The sequence below is a fragment of the Gasterosteus aculeatus genome, chromosome 20, assembly GCF_964276395.1.
Source record: "Gasterosteus aculeatus chromosome 20, fGasAcu3.hap1.1, whole genome shotgun sequence".
Lineage (NCBI taxonomy): Eukaryota > Metazoa > Chordata > Actinopteri > Perciformes > Gasterosteidae > Gasterosteus > Gasterosteus aculeatus.
In genome coordinates this window covers 13641750-13667529 of record NC_135707.1, presented here as the reverse complement: position 1 = coordinate 13667529, position 25780 = coordinate 13641750, and the positions used below count along the sequence as shown (strand labels likewise).

The window sequence follows — 25780 nt, the reverse complement described above, 5'->3', positions numbered from 1 at the left end:
TGTGTGTGTGTGTGTGTGTGTGTGTGTGTGTGTGTGTGTGTGTGTGTGTTGGCACATGAAGCGTCTTTCACTACGGTGGTTTATGTAAGATCCTGGCACAGAGCCAACCCCACCCTCTATTATATTGCAGCTGCACTGCCTAAACTGCAGTCCTTATAACGTTAGGCGGAATCTGGCATAAAGGCTGGACAAACGTACTGTGCGTTGCAGGTCAGAGGCTGCAGCAAGATGGGAACACGACAGCCGGTTATTCAAGTTGCGCATTTTAAAGCTGATCTTGCAGATCAGGTTGGTTACTTCCACATGAATTCTTGCACTGATTCTAAAAATCAATACAGCTGTCTGTGAAGTTGTTTCCATGGCATTATGCCCCATTACTTAATATAATATAATGTCAACACAGTAAAAAACTATGTCAAAAGAACAATAAACACAAAGCCTTCCCTTCTGCATCATGTTCACATGCAGCATTAAAGCACACACTATGCTACAGAGATGAAGTATGAGATTCATGAAACACCAGCCTCTCCCTCCACACACCTAAACACACACAACAATCTCCTGTCTTCACTAGACGCAACCCCTCCTTTACAAATCTGCCAAGCATGAAATAAAGCTTTTCAATCAGACTTCTTGTTCAGAACGGGCTCATAATGAGAGCAATCCATTCCACTGGCAGAACGCACGCCCGGCCCTGTAGCAGGAGGCAAAATGCGTAACGCTCGTCCAAAAAATATGAATATTATAGTGACTTAAAAAAAATCCTCATTATTGACTGATTGTTGAATTATTATAACAGGAGATGCAAGGTGAGCACTGCGAATCGAGGAGATCAACTGCACACATTGGTTTTGGTGGTGGATCATTTAGACAACAATGCAGGAGGGGCGAGTGACATATGCTCATATGCACATATGCATATTCACTAAAAGACTTTCTTATGAATATACTAATCAAATGGTCAATATTAGAATGCCATGTGGAGTCTGTTTATGCTCGGGTTGGCTTTACACACACACACTCACACACACACGCATGTATGATATATTGTACACCGATGCTCTCGCTGGTGAGCTCCATGAATCCATTATTGTTTTCTTACCCGGGTTCGGGTTAAAAGGGCAGCAGGCTAACCGTGTTATTCCAGATGTCCCACTCCCCACCAATGTTTTCCTGATCAGAAGAAACATATAATCTAATTTTATGGGTTGCTGAAAGTCACAGTCTGATGGAGCCGACAGAACCACGTCATCTGCAAAGAGCAGAGACACAATTCTGAGGTCCCCCAACTGTACCCTCCCCCAAAGGCTGCTTCATGGGACCCTGGAGAAGCGTGGAACTACTTCTTTATATTGGTAATTTTACTATTGTTGGTTTGCGTGAGTTTGGAAAACCAAAAGAGAGCAACGAGCATTCTTACATCCACGTTACCGTGTTTCAGAGGCAGTTCAACCGGGCAACACACAGAAAGTGTGCCAATCCATTTCCTTTTGCTCTACTATTACGATCAGGCTGAAAACACTACAACAGAGGAGATTCTGTCCGCGCCTTTAGCCAATTCCTCACACCACACAATGATGAGCGTCAGAATCCCAATTCCCAGCCCTTGAATGAACACGACTGCACATTTCTTGTTGTCTCTTCACAGCGCGTCGGAAACAGACGACCTCAGTGAAACGTGCCAATCGCTTTGCTTCCAACCCGTCAGACCACAGGCTAGACTGTACATGGTGCATCTGCACGGCCTGGCACACCGCGCCATGCCAATCCTCTGGCTCGTAACCTTGAACCTCAAACCCAGAGCAGTCACAAGCTAGGCTGTATGTGTAGTACAGCAGAAGAGACTCCTGCATCACGTATACTGCAGGAACACTACAGAACAGCATGAGCATGATGTTCAGTATCCAAACGTTGAGAGCCGTTTTCCTTATGAAATGCACAGCAATGATTTATTGACTATATCTGTCACTGCACAGATTCAACAAACGGATGCTTACTATCGATCACAGCTGTATAAATGTGAGCCCTTTGTAAGAATTTGGCTTCGGCTGTATCCAAAGATTTACAAAGCACATGAACATGATGGATTACAGATGTCCCTCATTCTTAAGTCCTGGGTCAGAGCCCAGTATGTGAACCTCACAAGCAGATTGAGGAAAAAGAGAGAATTGGAAGGAATTTCTTGCACTGCTCAGCCTGGTTTGGCTCAGTTTGGCCCAACTTGGACCGGCTTGGAAGTGTAAAAGCGGATAGGTTTAGTCATTACTGTGCTTGACTTAGAGAGTGTTTGTCATTAGCTGTGCGGTGAGTCCGTACTGGTACACAGTTGTAACTTTCTGGTGTTTCGATGCGTCCTGACCTGTGTTTGACTGTGCAGTGAACTGAAACCCTTCGCAGGTCTCTAAGAATAGTGCTTCCTCAGAGGGACGTGCCACTTTATCGGCTTTAAAACAGAACCCAAGCAGAGAGCAGGGAACACGCCACTCTAGCTCTTCAGGGGAATTCACTTCGCATGTACACAACATTAAAATCTCACTCCGAGAAAAGTAACATCTGTCTTCTTGGAAGCGGCTGAATGTCCACCAATCGTAAATATGGTCAACTGCTGACTTTCACATTTCAATGTTGATCTGAAATAGGAATTATTTGGTTATTTCACCCGCGAGACTCATAAACATCTACTCCCATCATGTAAGTCCCACATGAATGTGCCATGCTGTTTACTATTAGTGCTTAACACCTTTGTATGAAGGTATATCATGCTGCCGTTTGCCTCCCCGGTGTTGTGGGTAATATGAGTGTTTGGTCAAGTCCATATAATGGGTTGTTGCGAGGAGGGTGTTTGTCATGTCCCTTATGTGACAACCTCGACTAGAATAACCGTAAGCGCCTGTTGCCACGGCGCAACGAGGCGATAGGATAAACAACTTAAGACCTCTTTTCCCCTCTTGTTTTCCCCACTGCTCCATTTCGCAACCTTTCTCTCCCCTTAAACTGCATTTCCTTTCCATTGATCTATTTCCCTATTTTTCACTCACATGCCCCCCCCCCCCCCCCCCCGCCCCTCAGATAGAAAGCCACTTCTAGCAGCCTCTATACTCCAGTTCTGTGACCTTCAGCAGGGGGCAGGCAGGGGGCCTCGGGACTGTGGTGAGCTCAACTTTCATCAGGTTTCTCCTATTGTTGTTACAGTGTGGCTTACAGTAAAAATAACACTTTGCTCCTACCACAACCCCTCGACCTGGATCTAACCTCTAAGCACAGCAAAGAAGGGTATGAATAAGTCATAACAAATGGGGTAGGTAGGAAAAAGAAGGCCGATGTGGCGGTAGAACTCTAGCACCGTGCTTATGTGTGCAGCGTGGCGCCTTCAGATAAAATGATGCCGTCCCTCCACTAAAGAACGGTTATTATATGTCTCTTCCTGCAATTTGTTTAATCTAAGCAGCAATATATGGAGTTATTTTTCAGTTAAATTTGATGTGTGATGAATAATTCAGAATTGAGCATAATAGAATACAATCTTAGAGAAGACAGAGTGAAACGAACATTATCTGAATATGTATTATAGATAGAAGACAAGAAAGAATGTAAACAGAATGTAAATATTATGTATGTTCTTATTCAAGTGCTACAGCTGTTTCTCTATACTTTCCACTCCTCTGTGAGCCTGAATAACAACCTCACCAACCCCTCTTTTCTCTTCTTTCCTTTGTGTCTCATCTCATGTGACATCCTACCATCCTGTCCGTCTCTGTAATCTGCCGTCCTTCTGTTGGCTCTATTGACTTCTGACCTTCTCGGTGTCCCTCTAGGCCTCTCTATTGGCAACACCTCTGTGCCACATGCCATTGCTTCATGCCGTCTGTTAATAGAGGTAAATTCTGCAATAAAATGTGGTGGTCTTCTACTGGATGACTAGTTTTCATTTCCCCCTTTACAGTTTCAACTAGAACACATACATAAAAGCTTCGATAAGCTTGTAGTGGGTCTGACTTTTCCATTGTTCTTGATATAAAAAAAAAGTTCACTTGTCCCAAGTGAAAGGATTGCTCATTTGATTGCACCATCATGATCTAACGTAAAGACTAACATCCATTACTTCATATTTTAAGCCAGGTCTTTGGGATACGTACTCAAAATGAAACGATGCCGGAGGCGTTAGGAGTCCTCGCTCAGCTCGACTTGTTGTGATCTCATTCTGCAGTACTGTCCCTCATGATAAATAGCACTATATTCCGTGATCGCGTCAGAGCTACTGCTCAGATATCTGCATTCATATTGCATTCATTGCCCCTGCAAGAAACAAGTCTTAATGATCAAGCGAGAGTGAGAAAAACAATGATTTTGAACTACGGGGATGGCTGTTATATCTTCGGGCCAAACCCAGTTATCTACTTGTCCAACACTTCTGTCCTGTGTTTAAGGTGTGAGCTTGCGGTGCCGGTTGACTTCTTTCAACTGGTTTACTATGGCTAGCTGTCAGTAGCTGTGCAGGCTTAGGAACTGTTCGAGTGGGTTGTGTTCAACATTCAGTATACATAAGCTGAACAGAATGCCCCCGCAAGTAACTTTCCCTTCTATTTATAACTTATTGCAACTAAATCAGTTTTATTTCCATGGACCGTAGCACAGCTCGAGCTGAGCACGATGACCCATTTACCAAACTAAAAACAGGACACCTTATGTACTGTATGAGGGATTGCGGTGAAACGTCTAAAAAGCGAATAATGGGTTGTTGCCTTCTTTGTCCCATTTGCTTCCCAGAAATCAATTTCTTTTCATAAAAAATGACAAACATAAAACCAGCAATACACAGACACAAAATAGAATAACGTGAATCAAAGTAAACAGGTCTCTGGATAAAAACAACAGAATACTGTATATCAATGATAGAGAATACTCCACCTGAGAGTCTGATCAGTGTTTTCCCTGCCTGGGCGAACTGCCAGCGATGGTTATCCAGCACTGCCATTATAAAGCAGAGCCAGCGCTGTCAGTCCGGGCCTACTCCCCTCAGGTCCACAGCAGTACAGTAGTCACACTACCAATTCCAGCTTTTCCAACCGTACCATTGTTGTACAGTATGACGAAGAAGCAACCCAACCACTGCCGTGCCCTGTGTTGGCCAACACCCTGCCGCCCACTGAGCTGCAAAGAGCCAAATTCCCTCCCTGCTTCTCTTCGCCTTCGCCAAATGGCTTTTCTTTGCCGTGTACCCCCATGTCACCAACCCCTCCCTAAAACAGGATTTAGTAACAAATGCTGCTTTGCATTAAACAGTTTCTCCCTTGTGTGCCCGCCTAGCCGCTCACAGGGAAAACAGTAGAGCCAAACCACACAGTTGTTGCTGTGTGCTCTGCGAGTAAAACAGGGTTTAATGGTGATGTGTTGTAATCTCCCCCACTGACTATTACCTAGAAACTATGGACCATTAATGTAAATAACCTTATCATCTGAACACCAGGGATAGGGACTCCAGCCTGGGACTTTTGATATATTTGATACATGAATCGCTCAAGTCCCGAATTAAAAGTCTTCAGACGCAGTATTCTTGAGGTTGTATGAAAATACAACCGAATCAAAGAATACTTTTAAAGCAGGCATACACTAGTAATACATTTAATCGTGCATAATCATGTGAGAAGTTCGTAGATTTGAAACGTTAACTTCAAAAACAATCTTTCAACATCTTTATCTTTGTATAACTTCATTCAGACTAAATTGTCTTGTTTAGCACTTTTATTCAAATACTCTTACTGCATATTCACTTTAATAAAACAGAATCTTGACTGGGATCCTACTTCTTTGAAAGAGGAAACAAAACAAAGAGCACATTCCCTGTTTACTCCGAGAGGGAAATTAAGCTTCTTCTGGGGGATTATCATTATTTTACAAATTGTGAGGAAAGCTCCGATAAGCTCTAAAAGTGGCTTTACAAGATAGAGAGCTAAAAAGTAAGATCAAAAAAGTCCTGATCCAGCATCTAAAACTCTTTTCATCATGCATCAGCACTTAAGCTGCAGTGCATTGTTATCAAAGTGTTGACATAAAATGACAACTATAATATTACTACATTATTTGCATTTTTGACCAAACTCCAATCGAATAGAGTGTGAAAACATTAGCGGCCGTATTCACATTTTGTATGGTATTCTTTCCTCAGCACTTTTCTGGGACGACCTACCAACTTGGTTAGCAGTCTGACGTGGTTCCAAAGTCAGCCGACCCTTCCTGTCCTTGAAAAGGCCCGTGTAGTGAAAACGGAAGAACATGGTCAGACGAGCCATGTTCGTCCAACAGATAAGAATCCAAAACGTGCTAAATCGGCAACAAAAAAAAATGGAATCCTGTGGTTATATGCTGCAACTCGTAGATAACTTAATATCCCTAAAGTGTCAAACAAGTTCTCTGGTTTTGGAAAATGATTATTCAAGGAAAATGATGAAAGCTGTCTGCATCAGGCTGATCAGGCGTTCATGTCTCGTCTGGGTGTGGGAGAGTTGACGACCTGCTCTCGTTGCTCGTGGTTGAAAGTGAGGTCTGACCTGCTGTTTGCTTATGACAACGGGCCAGGTCACATATCTGAATGATCGTGTTGGAATAAATAACCGAGAGGGATTGTCGCCTCTGAGAAAGAGGCATGGTTTGGGGCGGTGCGGGGGGGGGGGGGGGGATATGTGACAGGGATATACAAACCGATGAATGTAGGTCAGGTCTTTGCAGATGAAGATGACATGTTTGTTTATTTATTCCCTCTGTGTCACAGTAACATCTTCAAATGTAGCCTCAGCATATCTCAAAGTCTCCACTTGTCAGTAATTCTGGCCCCTCTCATGACCCCTTATCCCCTTGTGACCCTGGCATGATGAACTTTATGAACTTGCTGTCTATTATATTAACATATAATTATACTAACATATGATAGAATATGAATTCAAGTTCTTTTCACCCAAACATCGTGACCTTCGGAGAAGCCCGTCTCTGTGACCTCCACACACTGTCTGACTGTCTAACGTTACTCTTTTTCTGTGGCAGAGTGAGATGGATTCAAACTAAAAAAAGGGATAAAAGCCCCTTTTCATTGCTGAGCGTCCATGTGCCTGTTTGTAAGCCCCCAACGGCATACAGTACAAACTGGCCAGTCAGCTGATTTGCATCAAACACCAATGTAGTAGAGAGGAGGACGCTTTGTACGGCTCAGGGAACACTATTCATCAGCTTCCTCCGTCCACATCGTGCTCCGATTGTCCCGCCGCACAAGAAAACCAAGCCAATAAACCACAGAGCACCGAATTACACTTGACAGGCAGCGTGCAGAAGGGAGAGAGAGAGAGAGAGAGAGAGAGGATTGTGTGGGCCAGCGTGCTACTAACTGCCTTAGATGAAAAGAGAGCATCGGAGGAACGAGCAAGAAGAGAGACGGCGCTTAAGACAAAACCATGTCAGCTGTTCTTCATTCATTTTGGACAGTAATGGCCCAAAGCAGAAGGGACTCGAACTGATGATCTCAGACCTCAGGGAGCGATATGTCCCCATCTCTGGCTGAAAACAATTGAGCATATTGAGCATAAGAGACGCTTTGAAGGTTAATGCAGACAGAGGAGAAGGATGCACGCGTGACATAAAAACAAACACATGAAATAAGTGGAAAGCAGCAACAATATTCCGTGATCTTTTTACGACTCACAGTTGCTGAATGGAACAAATAATCTTGTCACATCAACTGCGTTTATTCTCATAAAAGGTGGGTGAGGGAAACCCCCCACGGATTCAATGATTTACATTTACCAAATAAACCTAATAGTCACACACTCATAGCTCAGAGCAACAGATATTTTTTACCAAACCAGAAGCTACTGCACCGACAGAAAAATGTCTTCCTGCACGGGAGGACGCTGAGCTCCGATAATAGGATTATTTACTCCTACAAAGCTCAGGGACGCCACACGTGTTATGTTTATGACACTGGAATATCCACTTAGAAATATTTAACTTAGTGAGATAAGGACAGTGCAGACAGAAGGCTGTGCAAGCTACTTCTATGGAAAACAAAATACAAATGTTACAAAAATCCAGCAGTTACTGTAGTAGCTGTTGTAAGAAAAAACGAGTCCCCCATGAACCATGTCGAAGTGTCCCTGAGCAAGACACCTAACCCTTAATTGCTCCCTGGGCAAAAATGTAATGTAAGTCGCTTTGGATAAAAGCGTCAGCTAAATGACTTATAATGTAATATAAAAAAAAAACAGAACTGGAAAAATCATTGCTACCTTTTTGTTTTCATAAAGAGCATCTGAAATGAATTGCCTCTAACACAGTGTTGCATGATAAACAGGAAATCACAGTTTGTGATTTCTGTCTTACAAATCCAGCAAAAAGACCCAAACTATCATAACACGCACAATCCAATTGTCTTCATAGTTTGTGTGTGTGTGTGTGTGTGTGTGTGTGTGTGTGTGCACCTGCAGGGCTTCCAGCTTGCCAAAAGCACGATAGTTTCCTGTTTACAAGCTCAGCAGCCAGAGCCAGTTCCCAGAGGGAGAACACACACACCCGCACACACACACCTACACACACACACCCGCACACACACACCTACACACACACACCCGCACACACACACCTACACACACCTACACACACACACACACACACACACACACACACACACGCACACACACACACACCTACATACACACCACACACACACACACAAACCTTTTAGCTCTGGACAGTTACACGTTTTATTACTTATGCCTGCGTGTGTGCGTGTGTGTGTGTATTGTTGCTCCTGGTGTGCACATGTATTACTTTCTTCTCTCCTGTCACCTTCTGCTCCTCCCTGGTCGTCTCCCTAACTCCATCTATCTCTTTGTTGTCCTCCCCCCTGGATCACCCTCACCCTGCTCATGTCTTCCACTGTATTACTTTGTTTTCATCCCTTCTTTCTCTCCTTGACACTTTTCTCCAGTAATTTCCATCCCTATTCCTCCCTCTCGTCACGTCTCCTCTCTGCCTGTGTCTCACTAAGCCCATTCCTCTGTGAATAGATTCTCACTAGACTTGACCTCAACAAAGACAATGTCCTGTTGAGTACACACACAGTAGACGGGGAACTTCAGGCTACGACTCCACAGCCCGTCTCCCAGCCAGGAGGCGACTGTTGGATCCCACGGCTAACCACTGTTATTACGGCCCTGAGAACAACTGACTTGTGCAAACATGGAACCACGGGACTTTCAGATGGACTATCCGACTTACATGCATGGATACACACAGGCACGAGTGCACAAACACACAAAAGAGTGGCAAGTGGTCGCAGAACGGTTAAGTTGTTTGCTCTCTCTTTTGATCATTAAGCCACTGAAACCTTACTTGCACTGGAGAGGTGCCTAATGTCAAACACTCAATTTTATGTGCAAACGATTATGTAATTCACTGCCAAAACAACAACATAAAGAAGTGAATAAGCTGTGCATACTCGTGGGAGTATGTTTGCAACTTGCCACTGCTGTGATTTACCGCAGTGTTTTTAGAGAGGGGAAATATTTCACGCTAATTTAGACTGCTGAATCATTCCAAATCTAATCTCAGAGTTATTTTCATATTCTATTCAGGCTCCCAAGTGTCTCACATTCTAACCATCCTCAAAGAGGACAGGAAAAGCAAAGGGAAACAGGAAAGCGGATGGAGGCGAGAAAAATGAGCAGTGGGGACAGCGGCAGTAGAGCAAAAGAAAGGAAGAAACATTGCTTCTGACTGGTTCGGCTCCCAATTTAGGATGTTCTCCTCAAGCCATTTAATTACAGGCCTTTGTATGACTTTGGGGCCTATCCTCCAAGCAGACAAACAAAGAACCACATGTGAAATCGGTCTCCACCACAACTGCATATAGGTGGGATACCATACATGGCCGTTTTATCCTTACATTTCTATCTACATAATGTTTGAAAGGGAATTACAAATAAATTAGAAACCGACATTCTTTAAATAGAAAGCAAATCTTTGCAACAACATTGTTTTCAAGCGAGAGGAACAGAGTACTGACTCCCTGCACTCTTTGTCTCGCACAGTAGGGGTCACCAAATACTCTCATTAGTAAACTTGTTTATGGACATATAAAAGCTAACACATAAAAAACCTTTTTTGCAGCATCTGTGACATCATCACTGGGTTAGTGGAGAAACGGTATGACGTGTGATAGACTAAGACTCTGTTCAGGCCAGAAAACCACAAAGAGGACACACATTGAAATGAACAAAAATGGCAAAGTGAGGAGCCAGAGTTACTGACATTATATCAATTTATTTAGAATTTTGGAGCAAAGGTTGACTTTCATATAGTTTCCTCCATTTGTGTGGGAAGTGGGAGGAGATGATTTCATTATTGCTCACCGTTATTAACTTATTAATACTGCATCTGCTTAGAATAAGTGCAGTTACATCAACATCTTAACTTTGGACATGGACTCCGAAAATGGCACACCCATGATAAAAAGTGTAAAAACTCTGGAACTACTTTGTCTATTTGTGTAATTTATGTTTGTAGGGGTAAAAGGGAACCCCTGTAAGTGATATAATGTGTAACAATCAGTTTACATACATGTTACTGTTGAAAAAATATTCAATAATATCAATATTATGGTACTAGTTCTGACCTGGTTCTGGCTTGTTTAGGCCCCATATGGGGTTCTCTTGTTTTAAATTAAACCCAATTACAAAGGTCGACGTCGTCACTTAGCTCAGGAAACCAGCAACAAATGTCTGTTGTTAAATGTAGATGTTTTTGTCTTTTATGCTGAGAACCACTGGCAGCATGATGCTACCCAAGCTAATGATATCTCTTCTGTTCCACCACTCTGGTGGTTTCAGCCCTCTACGCGTAAACATAAAACATAAAAAAGCTCTAAGAGCAGAGCTTAAGAGAGACCATCGCTGTCAGCGGAAAAAACATATTTTTTGCATGTGTGTGCGTCTTGATGTTAAATAATTCAGCCGTGTCTTGCTAACATTTAATACTTACAAGGTCCAGCAGGCGGGATCTGGATGGACGTGTCGTCAGCTTCTATCTGCTCCCTCTGCACTCAAACCAGTAAACTGACCAATAAAGCAAGCGGCATGACAGCACAGGAGGGTTTCCAGCCATATATGAGCTTCCAAGGGATGAGAGATGGCAGAACCTCCCCGCCAAGAGAAACGCTTGCAGGTTTCAACAATCACAGCCTTTGCCCAGCACATTCTTCTCCATCATCAACGCTGCAAGTATACACAATGGTCCACTGCAGCGTGGAACCACAGGGTGTAAATCAATCCAAGTCTTAAGAAAATATGGTTAAAAAAATGGTCTTTGTTCCACTCCATGTGCATAAATATCTGTAGTCTGTCTTTGGAGTACTGCAAAAGTCAAATGGTAACACTACAACGGTTCAAACATTAATCAATAGTGTTTTAGCATGACAATTACTCAAATCTATGTGCTTGCATAGATATGACAATTTTATCACAGACCAAAACATTGCGCCCTATTTCATCTTCAATTCAATTAATGGAATTAACCTTAAAAAAAATCTTTAGCATAAACTAGCATTGCTGCAGCCCACCGACGAAAAGCAGTGACTGCATCCATTGTGGTTGACAATAGCCGGTCCCTGGAGCAGCCATGCATGCTTTATGTCCCTCGAGTCAAGGAGCCACCAGCAACCACCGCCCTCCACCTTATCATGCGCAAGCCACTCCCTCTTCACCCACGTCTAGCCGCAATTGGCCTGTGTACGCGGGGAGGGGTTGATGTCGATTGGACATGAGCGGAACCTCGCTGTCCCGTGTCCCATCGGTGCTCTCCGGGAAAAGGGTCAGAGAGAGAGAGAGAGAGAGAGAGAGAAAGAGAGAGCGAGAGAGGACAAAGATGATGATGTGGGAAAAAGAAAGTATAGGAGTGATGGAGAGGAAAGAGGTAAGAGAGGTAGAGAGGCTGGAGAGAGAGAGGGTGAAACGTGGAAAGAGGGGGGGTTTAAAATAAGTCTCGTTAAATTGCTTGTTAAATGAATAACATCCATAAAAGCCTTATATATGTACCACTACTATGAACATCAGGTTCAGGAATGTAAATGTGGGAAATTACTGATGATCCCTGATTAAGAGTGTGGGGGCTTGGTTGCTGCTGTGGAAGTGTGAATTACTCTGTCTGCCAAAGCACTTGTCTCAGTTCATGTTTCAGTTATTATTTATTTTGCAATGTGGTATAAAGATGATGTTTGGAAAATATTTCCTTGACTGGAGGATTTTGTTTACATTTCGTATTGAAGGGATACAAAATTATTTTAAAATGTATTGAAGGATTTGGGGCTTTGAGTCGAAGCTTTTTAAAATTGTAAAACCACTTATTTCATATATTTTAATCACTATAATATCAATCAGAAAATTGTAGGATACAGTTTAATTACATTAATTGTGAGTAGTTAATACATCCAATAAAAGCAGATCCAATCCTTATCATTAGTAATACAGAACTTTAGTAACACAATTCATTAATGTGCAACTTTTAAAGTAAATTAATACATTTAATTAAAAGGTGCCAGATAAATGAACTGACACAGCGTTTAGGATTTAGGATTTGATCTTTTGGTCATTTGCCACCACAGGAACTGTTACTAACAGATATCATTATTGTTTTGATATCCTCTGACAGGGGGATGCTGGCTGTGCTTTTTCTGAAACCAACACAGCCAGTGTTTCAAAGCATCATCCAATTAAGGACATTTGCAGGGACACACACAAACAAACCTACACAAGCAGGTACACAAATCCACTGCACATCTGACTGAGCTGCACAAACAGACGCACAAAGGTGCAGGCAAACCTGACACATACTCTCGGTAGAGAGGCCTGTAAGGCACAACAAGGAGTCTAAATGGCTCACTTCCCTTTTCAGAACATCTCCTTTGTGTGTGTGTGTCTGTTTGTGGGAGGGAGAGCGAGATATCTCCAAGATTGCAGCTGTTATGAAAGATTTTGTGTTTCAATTACTACAAATAACTTTCCAAACACATACATAAATGAAAAGAAAGCAAACATTAAAACAAGATAATATTGAGAGTTTGTTGTGTAATTGTTCATCACAGAGGACTCTTTGTAGTAAATACATGATTAAGATTTGCCTGCCATGCAAACCATACCGGGACTTCGACTGTTATAAGCCAACCTCAGACTACTATACAAAGTCTCACTTTTCCCATGGAACTATTAGGCGTAAACTTTGATAACACACCGCTTTGTAGACAGAGACACAATCACGATGGACAGAGCTTTTATGTTATACCTACCTCCATGCAAATCATGGTCAGTGCTCTGTGTGCTCGCATGCAACTTGGGGGACAGCACCATGTCTAATGATGTGCTTTTATGATTATATCATATACACATGGACATGGAACATCAGGCTGCATTCCTTTCCTGCATTATATCCATAATCCTCAGGTATGTAATATTATTGTAATATATGTTTCGTGCGAGACACTAACTGAGTGAGAAAAACTAAGATCTGAAACAATAGAGAAAAGATGGAAAGAGAGAGACGGAGTAAATGCAATTCACTCAAATGCACACACGCCCACATCCACACAAACAAACACACACAAGAATCTAGTCTTCTCCACCATGGCCTCTGCAGGGGAGAATGGGAGAAAAAAATGTACAGTAAACTGCAGAGAAAACCACTTCCTCCACTGCTTGGAAGTGTGCGTGTGTGTGTGTGTGTGTGTGTCCCTGCTTGCACATGGTTAGCATTCAAAGATGAATTCAATAGTAACCACACAGTTAGCTCAGTATGGGGAGCAAAGAGTTCACAGTTGAATTGAATTTAACAGAACCATATGAAGAGGCGAGGGCTTCCTCTCTCTCGCTCTCTCTCTTTTTACCTTTCCTTGTATGTCCTCGTGAAATATTCATTGACCATATGTCAGCTACAAGGACTGCAAACCATTCTCATTAAAGTCCCAACACTATGCACGCTAAACATTATCAGTGCAGCAACAGATCAGACTGAACGGCCAGTTGGCTACTGTCGCAGATTATCTTGGATTGGGAATAAGAGCATATTTGGGGAATAGTCCAACTATTTACTCTAAGCACGCTTAGCCAGTAAATCCTTATGCAGGCAACAGTGTTTTTGGGACACTTTTGTGGGAAATTATCTTCTCAAAAACTCATCCATATTACAGGATTTTCATTTTCCCTCCATCAGACACGTGCAATGATTGAAATGTTTATGATTGGGATCATACTTGATCAACAACACAACACAACAACGTTCATAGATATAAATGAGCAAAATTGATATTCATTAAAATAATGTTATTCAAAGACAAATTAGCCTTTTTTCCCCGTAACCGCTGTCAGCGTTGGACACAATGGGTCGTCGTGGCGCACGGGGTACAGCGGGTGTGCTGGGAACCGCAAGGTTGGTGGTTTGAGTTCCGGCTGCCACATGTCTCAAGTCGAAGTGTCCCTGAGCAAGACACCTAACCCCTACTTGCTCCCCGGGCAAAATGTGAAAAAGCCATTGGTTTATAGTGTAATGTAAGTTGCTTTGGATAAAAGCGTCTGCTAAATGACCTGTGATGTAATGTAATGTAATAATATCCGATTCTAGTATCATTACTGGCCCATCAACAAAAATCAATTGTCTTTATTCCAGGCAAGTTATCTGGTACTGCCCACTGCAGCTTTGTGTTGGCAAAAGATCTGATTTTAACTGAGGAGTCCGAGCCATCGCTCAGCCTGTATTAGGCGGCAGGTAACCATAGAAACAATGATGAGGCTAGGCTACGTCATTGGTTAGACAGATTTTAGTTGATGACCATGTTTCAATTTGCTATCTCATCAACCCACATACAGCAGTTACGCTCCATACATCGTTTTCAGTTCAGAGAGTTTTGAACGAAATAATTCTATGCCCTGAAAAGACAGATGTTTATCAAAACATGTTGGCATATGAAGCGAATTCTAGATGAATAAATAGGAAATATGTTGTTACGGTTACGGCAAACTCCTTGAAAGAAAGCAACAAGCCATATAAAGTGAGCACATCTCATGGTGGCAAGACCAAAATGTACAACAATATGTGTCTAAGTCTAAATACACTCTAGATAAAATTGTCACGGATGATTGGGAGGATGCAAACAAGCAAAAGGGAGGGAATACATTGCCACTCGAAAAAGCTGAATAATCTGTGTATATTGTTGAATGTTTAGTCAGCCTGGATGAAGGGTGGCGCACTCATCTACTAACACAGACACACACACACACAGTGAAACCACACGTGTACTTCATTCACACAAGGTTTCTGTCGGGCTCTCACCTGCAGCTTCACAAAACAGTTCACCGGAACACCGGGTAATTTGTTAAATCAGCACTTAATTCAACAGCAAGTTAATAGTATAGTAATTTAAATTCAACAATGAAAAAGACGACTGGGTTAGAAATCCGGCATGAATGGTTTGTGCAAACCGATTGCTCTGATTCACTGAGAGCAGCTTAGAGTTTCTGCCCAATTCCAAAAAAACATGCAACGGCATTACCGCAGCTTACATCTTTTGTGAGTCAGACTCAGGAAAAAACTTCCTGGGGTTTTTGGGCAATAGGCCGGGACACAGGATTTCAATTTCTGGCAAGTGGGAATAATAGGCCATGCTGTCAATTGAAATCTAACTTGTAAAATGTTCATCCCTGAATGACGCGATTGGAAAACATCAGGTCAAAACTGTGTGATACACATGTGATCCAAATAAAGCACAATCTACTGATGCCTGTTGAGAAAACACACAAATGAATACATGTCCCGTCCATCCCTGATACTGCTGCTTCAGTCTGATACTCCAACCACATCTACAAGTATCTTTTCTCCGTAATGTTTCGATTTACACCAAACCTTTCAATTCAAATGGGACTCTGTTCAAAAGCTCCAAAAATGTACAATGCATTTTGTTCAAGGGGAAATTAAAGTGACTTATCTATGGCCCCACATTCATTTGTGCATAAGGCTACTTCACGTTTATACCCCAAAACAACTCACCCTGGAGAGAGTGTATTTTTAGTATGTAGGTCCTGGAGGTATTAGGGATGTGGACCTGCACGGTCATGGTTGCCAGGTGATGTCACAGAGGAGCTTGTGTCTTATGGGAATCAACGCAGTAGAGCTTTGATCGAACACCACTTTGCTTAAAGTAGGCATGGCATGTGGAGTTTCAGCTCAGTCTCCCCTCTTACTAACACCACCACTTTCAGGATATGAGCAACACTGTCTCAGCCACAGTGAACTGGACAGGATTCCAAAGATCAGCCTGGCTTTCCCTGCAACAGCAGCTCTCAAACATAAAGCCACGGGTCTATCCTGGGTTTCAACTTTGCACAGAACACATGCAACCATTTCTCCCTTCACTGACCTACAAGAGACAGATAGGGTGGTTTAGCATGTGAGATAACAGGATGGTGCTCTGGTAGGCTGGTAGGGGATCCCTGACTGATCCTTGTGACTGAGTGACAATGAGACCTACCTGAAGCTTGAGCCGGGCCATCCAGTTTGGATTCACATTTTGGAAGAGAGCAATCTAAAAAGAGACAAATGGATCATAATTAGAGGATGGTAGTTAAATGAAGCAAATAAAGAGTAAAAGGGCTTTCCTAAACCCTACTGGAGCAGTGCAGCAACCTTCAACGTGTTTTAGTGTCAGAGGCTTTGACATCACAGAGTACAAATGAGAGAGCGAGCGATTGTGGAGCCGCTCTTTGATCTGAGTAAATGGATAGTCCCTCCCTGAGATTAAGACCATTAGACGTGATGCACACGGATGTAGATGCAAACACGCACACGTACACACACACACTGAATAAATAAATGTACACCTAAATACATTGCACATATAGTGCACGCTGCAGCTGAACGTGACCTGGTGAAGACTACTGAACATTCAAAATCTCTAGTTCAAGACAGCTCTTCTTTACCTCACGTTCCCACAATTCCACAAGCGCGCACCGTCCGATATGCTCATACAGGCTGATGCGTGACTCTCAGCACACCAGCTGATAAGCCAAATAATCATTTAAAGATACCGAGTGCAGCAGATACCTGTAGCTCTAATGCCTGCGGAGGAATCAACTTCACAGAGATGAGATGTTAAGAAAATTCAACCACTCGTGTGAAAAAGCAGAGCGGGGTGTCCGATGCGCGGGTGTGTAAACTCGTCACACTGAAGAGGCCAAACGGGGTCCGGCATGAGCGGCAGCGCAGAAACCAATGACGTCGCTTTTGGCGACTACGATCAATTTCAGAATTAATGAATAAATAACTTCTGACTCATTGTGGACCGTCTACTGATCCACAACATTCGAAACTCAAACCTATTTTTTTATATAAATGTGTACATAAATGAATAAGCCAAGATTACTTTCTTTTTTGTAAACTGAAATAGAAAACTGATGTGGTATCTGTGCCAGTGACATTAACCCTGAAAGTGAATCGTAATTATTTATTGACTAAAAAGAAGCTCTGACGTCTATATTTGGACCGCGGTGCACGGTGCATCTGGCAGCACTGTCTGGGTCACTCATCGGTGGGACAGGAGAATGGCACGAGATAACAGGGATGAGGAGCAGGAGCAGCTTATAGCTCATCTTCGCTCTGACTTCTCCTGGCTACCTTTCTGAAGAAGAACAACCTTATGTTAGGGCTTATGTTGCTGCCTAACGAGGATTACAGAGCACGCCGGATGTTTCGTTTTACGCCGGGTAGTACGGATGGAGTGTGTGGTAGTGAGGAGGCGTGAATGTCCAGCTGCCCGAAGAAGCATCATTTATGGCATTTAACCATCTTTACAGCGGCGACTACATGTTGTCTGGAGAGATAATCCAGTAATCTTCTATCAAACGGGCTGAGCCCTGGAGTCAAAGTCAAGTGACGGGATCGGGGTCAAGTTGTGAGAAAGTTTGACTGGAAACAATCACTTCGTTTTTCCAATACTATTCTAAGCTGAACTCCATCAGTCATGTGAGGCTGACAGTTTCTAACAACTGATAAATAACTGACAGTTGGTGGTTGAGTTTGAATACAAGCTGGAAAACAGTGGGAGGCCCAATTAGGGAGAAGGATTTGGAAGGATGTTCAAACCTGGGAGGAAATAAGCAGGGCCGCATTTCTTTGAAGTGAGTGGAAATTGTGCACTTCTTTGTCTGTTCATTTTACAGTAATTCATTTCATTTTCTTTGATGTGCAAATATTTAACTACTAGTTCTTGCCAGACCTCTATGTGTGGTTGTTAAACCAAACCAAACAAATACTATCTGGCAGTATTTATTCAAAAAAATTGTACCAATGTTGTCCATATCGTAGGACGGGATGATGGTAGGTTTGATCCTCAACCTATTTTATCTAAAGCCAGATAGGCCAAGCGGCAGTTTAGCCCTCTTAAGCCAGAGGAGCACTGGGTTGGCACTGTTTACGCGACAGGGATCAGAGCCTGCTGCTGTCTTCAAAGCAAGAGGGAATGTTGCGGTGTTCGTGTGTGTGTGTGTGTGTGTGTGTGAGAGAGAGAGAAAGAGACACTACACAGTTCCTGTTGGACTGACTGAGCACAGCTGGTGACAGAAGACAAGCAGTTCCAGGCAGCACACAAGCTCACACATGTATGGAAACGCACTGCGGGCTGCGCTTTGATTTCACCAAAGTCCATGTTCCGCTCCATACCATTTTTTTTTTTCATATAGCCTTGTCTTGCTAAAAACGTAAAACATGTCATTAGTGCAGAGTCCAACATGTGCAGGTGTGCTAGCGTTAGAGAATTGAAACTCATAAAGCTTTGTAAGAGCAAAAAACCTGAAGCTCAAATCAGGAAAGGATGTAATGAATGCACAAATGAGAATCCAGTCCAGTGACCCATTAATTGTCTTCCTCTCCAAGGAGAGAAACCGGCTCACTCACTAACCTACTACATGAATGAAAAAGTGACAGATTCTGACGCTGGGGTGAAAAGTGACCGTCTCAGAACTCGAGGGGGGCCTCATGAGTCCCGTGCTTGGTGTTCAAAGGCGGCCCAGAGCTTTGTGGGAGGCTTTCAACTTCAGATACCAGTTCCAGATGCTTTCTCGGTTTAAGCTGTAGGGAAAGAGAGAGGAGATAAAGAAGGAACTTTGAAAGACCGGGATGATTGAAACATCTGCCGAAGGGGCGTAAAGAGAGAGCAGAGAGGGTGAGGAAAGACAAAACTGGAGTGTGGAGGAATTTTGTTTACGTGATGTTTAAACTTATTATCCAAACACTGAGAAAAAGGCTTTTTTTTAAATAATGATGACACGCTCCTTTTAGGGAGGCAATGTATGTCTTTTTTCTTTCTTTAAGCATATGTCTTTGTTAATCTGGTTTTGATGTATTTTCATTAAAAAATGTAATAACATTTGTTTTGATGTCTTATTTACTGCTGAGGAGAGAGACGGACCAGATATTAGAAAACAGGGTCATTATCTGAATATGTGACAGCCCCGAGCAGGGGCGAGGTATGAGGTAATGGTAGAAGACTGTGTGGGAGAGGAGCGGAGGAGGCGATGCAGCGGATGAAAAAGGATAGAACGAGAGGAAGTCTGCAGTTGACTGACAAGAGGTTTCTCTCTTATCAGATGGGGGATTTGCAGGAGACACGGGGACCAGCCCACATCCTATTTTTATGACGCGCAATCCGCCTCCGCCTCCATCAGTCGCCCATTCCTCCATCCCCCTCTTCCTTGCTTCCAGAGCCCAGGGCGACAAGGGTGGGATGTAGTGATTTATACTTCTGTGCATGTGTGTGTGTGTCTTGTGTGTAAAGTAATGAGTCCGTCCCATTGACTACATTTCCCATGTTACAAAGTCATTACCAACCAATTGGAATCGCTGATTATCGACTTAAGGCTACAAGCAGATATATGCCACGTGTATCAAGTGTTATGAACGGGTCCAAGCCACCGGGGGCCGGAAAAAATATCTTCATCAGCTAAAACCATTTTTATACTTTGGTTGGTTCCAGGCATTTTAGTTAAAGTATATGTTCGTCACTTCGAATTAGATCTTGTGTAGATTTAGCAAAAAGCAGAAAAAGTAGCTTGGATCTAATAAGAGGGAGAGCTCTACTTATTTTTACTGAGGTATTCAACAGCAGCCTCTATCTCTGCTGCATGAAGTAAAATAAAGCTCAGGTATATCTTGACATTTATGCATGACAGGCTAAATTGTGCAGCTTCAGTTCAAACCGACTGCAATATCTGCACATTTTCTCTGTGTTTAAAAAAAAGAAATCCCTGGCCGGTGTCTCTGCGTTCAAAGTGACCCCTGACATATATGTACATGACATTTTACACCAATCAATAATATGTTGGGATGGAGGGGGTTTACATGCCCGTAAAGTGTATTACGACTCTCTCGAAAAGGTTGAGAGTCTCTGATGAGATCGATCAGCAAGCTCTGGCTGTAAAATCGCTAACAGCCTCGTCGTGCTACCTTCGTGATTGTCTTCTCCGTACAACTCTCCAATAGCAAAAAAGAGGAATGGGATGTAACAACCGTCAGAACATCTGGAATTTATTGGGAATATACAGTAGATCTTATTACAAGGGAGAGGAGAGGAGGAGAGAATTGCCTCTCCTGCCTCAGGTACGGCACACTGGCCGTATATTTGGTGTACTGCTAAATGTTAGTAAATTAGCCAGGATGTGACCATTTGTATTTATTGATTTTAAGAACCAAAATGCTTTGTTTTGTAAGTGATCTATCTAATGTGGTTTGTGTGGCTGACTGGCATTGCTTCACAGCGCCATTGGTCAACGCTACAAGTATGCAACAGTTATTTTCGATTAGTTTTGTGCCCCAGGTATTTGACAGCAAGCATGCTCGTTTTCTATTGGGTTTTTTTGTTCTTGATGACAGATGACAGTGTAGAAAAGGCAGTTCGGTCCCACGGCAGAAGTTCAAATCAAGATATCGCAGTTACGCGGAATCACCGGCTGTAACAACTTGGCTACAAAAGCACTCCTGCAGAAAAGACCCAATGATTGTCATTGAAATCTCGTTATGTTTGTTGGATTTGAAGAGTTTTAAAACCATCTGATTTAGAGCAACTCTTCACACATGCTAGCAATATAATTGTTTTATTTATTTAAATTGAGGCATACTGCTGTAGTTGAGTGTACATTACAGTGCTGATCACAGAGGAATGTGCTTACATTGCTGCTTGTGAACTGAAATACTGACCAATAGAATCTGAAGGTTTTACCAAGGTGCCAAAATAACTTAACAGACTGATGCTTGTGGCAATTTCAGTTTAGCTCTGTTAACAATGCACGATAAAAGGGTTAATACTTTGTATTGTAAGTGTAATATATTTTGTACTCTGTCATGAATGCTAGATGTTTTTCAGTTTATTTTTGTGGATTTGTTTTTTTTAAGAGACATTGCCAAATGTTCATGCGGGCTCAGACGATTTAGCGTTGCAGGCAATGCCAACCTAAGCTCACGGTCTTTAAATCTGACCAACTGCCAATTAGGCCGTGCCGCTGGATGCAGCCGAGAGGTTTCAGCCTCAAGGAGAGCGGAGTAGCCTACATTTTGTAGGGTGTGCTCCACCCAGGCCTCAGCTCTATAATTTGATGAGTGAAGGCTTGTTTGTCCCTCTAAGTATGTCATGTCCCCCCTTTATGAAGCTCTCTCAATTTACTTTACCTCTTTTCTCTTTACCTTTTACCTTCCCTTCATTTGTCTTTGCCTTCCCATTCCACCCCCCCTCCCTCTCTAAAGGCACCGCTCACTGTACATTATGCACTCCACCATACCCACTGCATGGCCCATCAAAGTCCACTTTCTCATCTAGGAGATTATAGAAGATTTCTGCTTCCATTGACTATGACTAGGAGAAAATGAAGAGTCACTGCTCTGGGATTTGGCCCTCATTAGAGACCTGCACAGGGCAGTGGGTTCACTTTGGGTGCAGAGGGAAATGCCTCACTGCCTTGTAAATACTTACACTGGCATTGGTAATTGTATCCCTCAATGCAAGATGCACAACAAGCGAATGACACAGCTTGTTGGTGGTTACTTGGTTGTTTGCTATTGCTTGGATTAGATCTGATCTAAATTGAGGTTTGCTCATTCTTCAGATTCAATTTTTTTAAAAAGCACAGTTAAAAAAAAGCCGGGTATTTCAAAGGAGTTGTTATCACTTTTGCTCCTGCCTATCAATTATTCCTCTGCTATAAAAATCTATTATTTAGATCTGCAGACTGCAAAGACACGTATACACATATAGTTGAAAGCTTGTCTGCATAAGTAATGAGTAGACTAGAAGCTACTGTGTGAAGCTTCTGGTTTCACAGATTACATAAACAGCAGCTTTTTGCAACAAAACCCTAAATCCAACACTCCGCGACTGATGACCACCGTCTTGTGACCACCGTAGCAATGACAGAGGATGCGGGCCTTAAGCACGTTGTTGACACAGTTATCTAATCTCATTCTATCATACTGTACATCTTGATGCTTTTATTCCTTAATTGAGTTCCACAGTGCAGCTCTGTAAAATAATGCAGTTGCAAAGGGACAGTAAATGCATTACACACCACTTAAGAGACCGTCTATGAATGAATACCTTGTAGAGAAAAAATAAGTTGCGCGCAAATGTTATTTTTGGTTTTGCCAACATGGCTCCATCCATAGTGCTCTAATATAGTTAACAGTGGTTAATAAGATGTAATGTCTCGCTTAATGAGGACAGGGTTTCAGTTGATGTGGAGCTAATGGCAGAAAGTTATGTTCAGAAAGTGCTCTGCATTAGACACTAATTAGCACAGCATCTTTGTAATGCACCACACAGGTTTAGAGTTTTGCTCTTTACTCTTGGACAAAGTCCTACAGGGAACAGAACACCATATTTGTCATTCATGCTTACTTTAAAAAGATGTCTGCACACTTTTCATCTATGTAAACAATTTCATTTTGGTGCCCGAGATTCAACGCACTGTAAAAAAAAACAATTTCAGCAACACTCGTTCGACGACGTCTCCACATGAAAACATCAATTTCAAGACAAATGATCGGCATTTACAAAACATCTCCACCAACTTTATGACAAGAAATGTGGCAACAACAAAAGCTGCTCGCAGCTCATTTCTGTATTTGCAGTATTGTTTTTTAAATGCTCCGTCTGTATCATCAATTCTTGATTTTGTGTGTTGGACAGTTGGCGAAGATGTTTTGAAAATGCTGCGGATGCGTCGGTGAACAGGTTTTTTCACTTGCTTGTTTGGTGCATATTTTCTTAATTTAAGTTAAGCAGTCTAAAGGAAAGGAATGGGAAGGCAGTGAGTCATCCTCAGTCATATACTCATAAAACATGAATAAATAATTATATAAATAATAATGATCAACCCACTGAAAACACAATACTATGTCATTGGTCTGACAGGCAGCCGATTAAGCTATTTATAACCAACTATATATAGTTACAGAGTGGCTTTGTATCTCCATGCTTTCAAAAGTTTGGTTTATAAATACTTCTAATGGATCTTCTTCTACTTCTGCTGGAGAGAAAATACCTGGACGGCTGAGAATGACGGGACGATACGAGATGAAAACAATGCAGCTCCTGTCTCCTAAATCTTCAAGAAAGAGGTTTTATATTTCACATCCTTGACCAGTTACAATCATTTCAAGATTGGATGTTGAATCACAGCGTGAGCAACTTGGGAAAGTGACTCAGCAGCTGAGCTGTGATCCACAGCATCAGATGGATCTCCATCTGCTCACTAAAAATAATCAAGCAAAGAGGTACATCCATGTTCCAGGGCCGTGGAGAATATCAGTGATGCAGGTGAAGAAAAAAAAAGAAAAAAAGAATAGGGAACAATCAAAGATTAGGATTTTTAAAACACTTTGCGCCGGCTTTGATGGAAATCTTCGTTTAATCATCTAAAAAGTCAGACAGCTTAGCAGCTCTACTCGCGTTCGGTTATCCAGCCGGTCAGTAAGTCACTCTCACTCTGACTCAACCTCTCAGCTTGTGATCTGAGCCGCTCAGGCAGCAAGTAGATCACTTAAGTCCTTTTTTCTGAGAGAAGCATTGGACATATTATATCTGTCACTGGCTAACTAGGGCGTCAAAGTGCATCCAGAGCCCCAGCAAAAGCCAAACCCACCCACACATGCACAGAGCCCCTGAAATAACGTGCTGGGGATCAACCAGGAGGAGCAGCTTCTCTGCCAAGATTTCATCATGCAACAAGCTGGCAACAATCAGCGCGCCTGCTGGCGAGGCTGCAGGGAGCGGGATGGACATGACTACTACTCCTTCACCGCGAAGTTGCACAAAAGGCCGAGATGTACTATTCATGTATGAAAGGATGAATGAGTAAAATTCCAGATCTGCACATGTGATCGGCAACACTTATAACTGAGTTAAAGTAAAAGTAGCAACCAAAAACAAAGATGTTTTAGATTGATAAACCGAATCAGATAAATAATAGTTTTGAATGAATTGGACAAACAACACAGATTCCATTTTATTCAACAGCCCAGAAACGTCCCATGCTTTCTCTTCATAATAGTATCTTATTAAAGTTTCCTGAGGGCATAACCTATTTCTGTCTCCGTCATGAATATTGTATGAACTGCTTTTGCCGCTGCATAAACATCCAAGCAGTCCAACTTCTCTGTGAGCCAACTTTCCGGCTTGATACAACGCAGCTATAGGAAAATACACTGGCAGGGCTCCAGCCAACCGAAAGAGAGGCTGCAACATTTGAAAACAATCCACTTTGACAACATTCCTAACAGTCTGACCGGCAGAGGCCATTTCTAGTATGTGATGACACGCTTTTAGTGTGAAGTAGGCTTATATGTGCGTCTGGACACACGTGCAAATATGTCGGCTATTTTCCTCATGTGCACTTAGGTGGACATGTTGTCTGTGTGTGTTCCTGCATTGACGGTGAACAGCAGACCCCCGGACACCAGGTGTCATGAGAGAAACAGCTGAGAGAGAGAGAGAGAGGGCAAGAGACAGCTGCTGTATCAGAGGTGGTCCCCCTCTAATGTTGAAATGTTAGAACCAGGGGCTTGATGGTGAGTTATTATCCACATCCACACGGCTTTAGCTAGAGAGAGGAAACAGTATCTTATCTTAAAATATAACGCTGGAAAGCCATGTTTTCACACTCCTAGAGATGTTATGTAGGTTAAAAAATAAAATCATAACATACGCCACTCGCTGATGGGAACCATCTTGAGATGTGCCCGAGTAAGATGTACCAATATCAGGGCAAAAACACACTTTTCCCTTAAGAACGGCATTTAAAAAGCAGAATAACACAAAGTCAGAAGGTGACTACACCAAGTATAAGATTATTATGCTCATGTATGCAAATTAATAACAATGACACAACATTAGATAATAACGTTTCTCACAAGCAACAAAGTACGTGACAAAATCCCAGTGCGTTATTATTTGGCTGATATCGGGCAGTAGTAGCAGTAGCCCCTTTCGATAAGTGGCTTATGTTTTGGAGTGATAAGATAAGCAGGCCGATCCTTATTTGTTAGCACGATGCCTGATCATATCACACGGGCCCAGTGCGTTCAGTGCAACGTACTTGCCCATACGTGCATCCATGGCCTAGCCCCTATGCATGCGCGCACCTGGGTTAGGCGGCTGGTGCATGACCCCATGTCCGATTTCAGGACTCCTCCATCCACACATCTCTAGGAATTG

At 42.6% G+C, this 25780-nt stretch overlaps 1 protein-coding gene across 4 annotated transcripts in view; it reads right to left on the bottom strand.

Moving 5' to 3' along the window:
- The window catches only part of triob (trio Rho guanine nucleotide exchange factor b), an 88362-nt gene that overhangs the window by 61729 nt on the left and 853 nt on the right, over positions 1-25780 (bottom strand). For 2 of the 4 annotated variants that reach the window (XM_040166442.2, XM_040166444.2), the window contains exon 2: positions 16556-16609. In XM_040166442.2, the coding sequence (XP_040022376.2) occupies positions 16556-16609 (54 nt within the window). Of the gene's footprint in view, positions 1-4908; positions 5052-6187; positions 6360-16555; positions 16610-25780 lie in introns of those variants that run through there. The other 2 variants (XM_078094089.1, XM_040166443.2) reach the window with 2 other exon arrangements.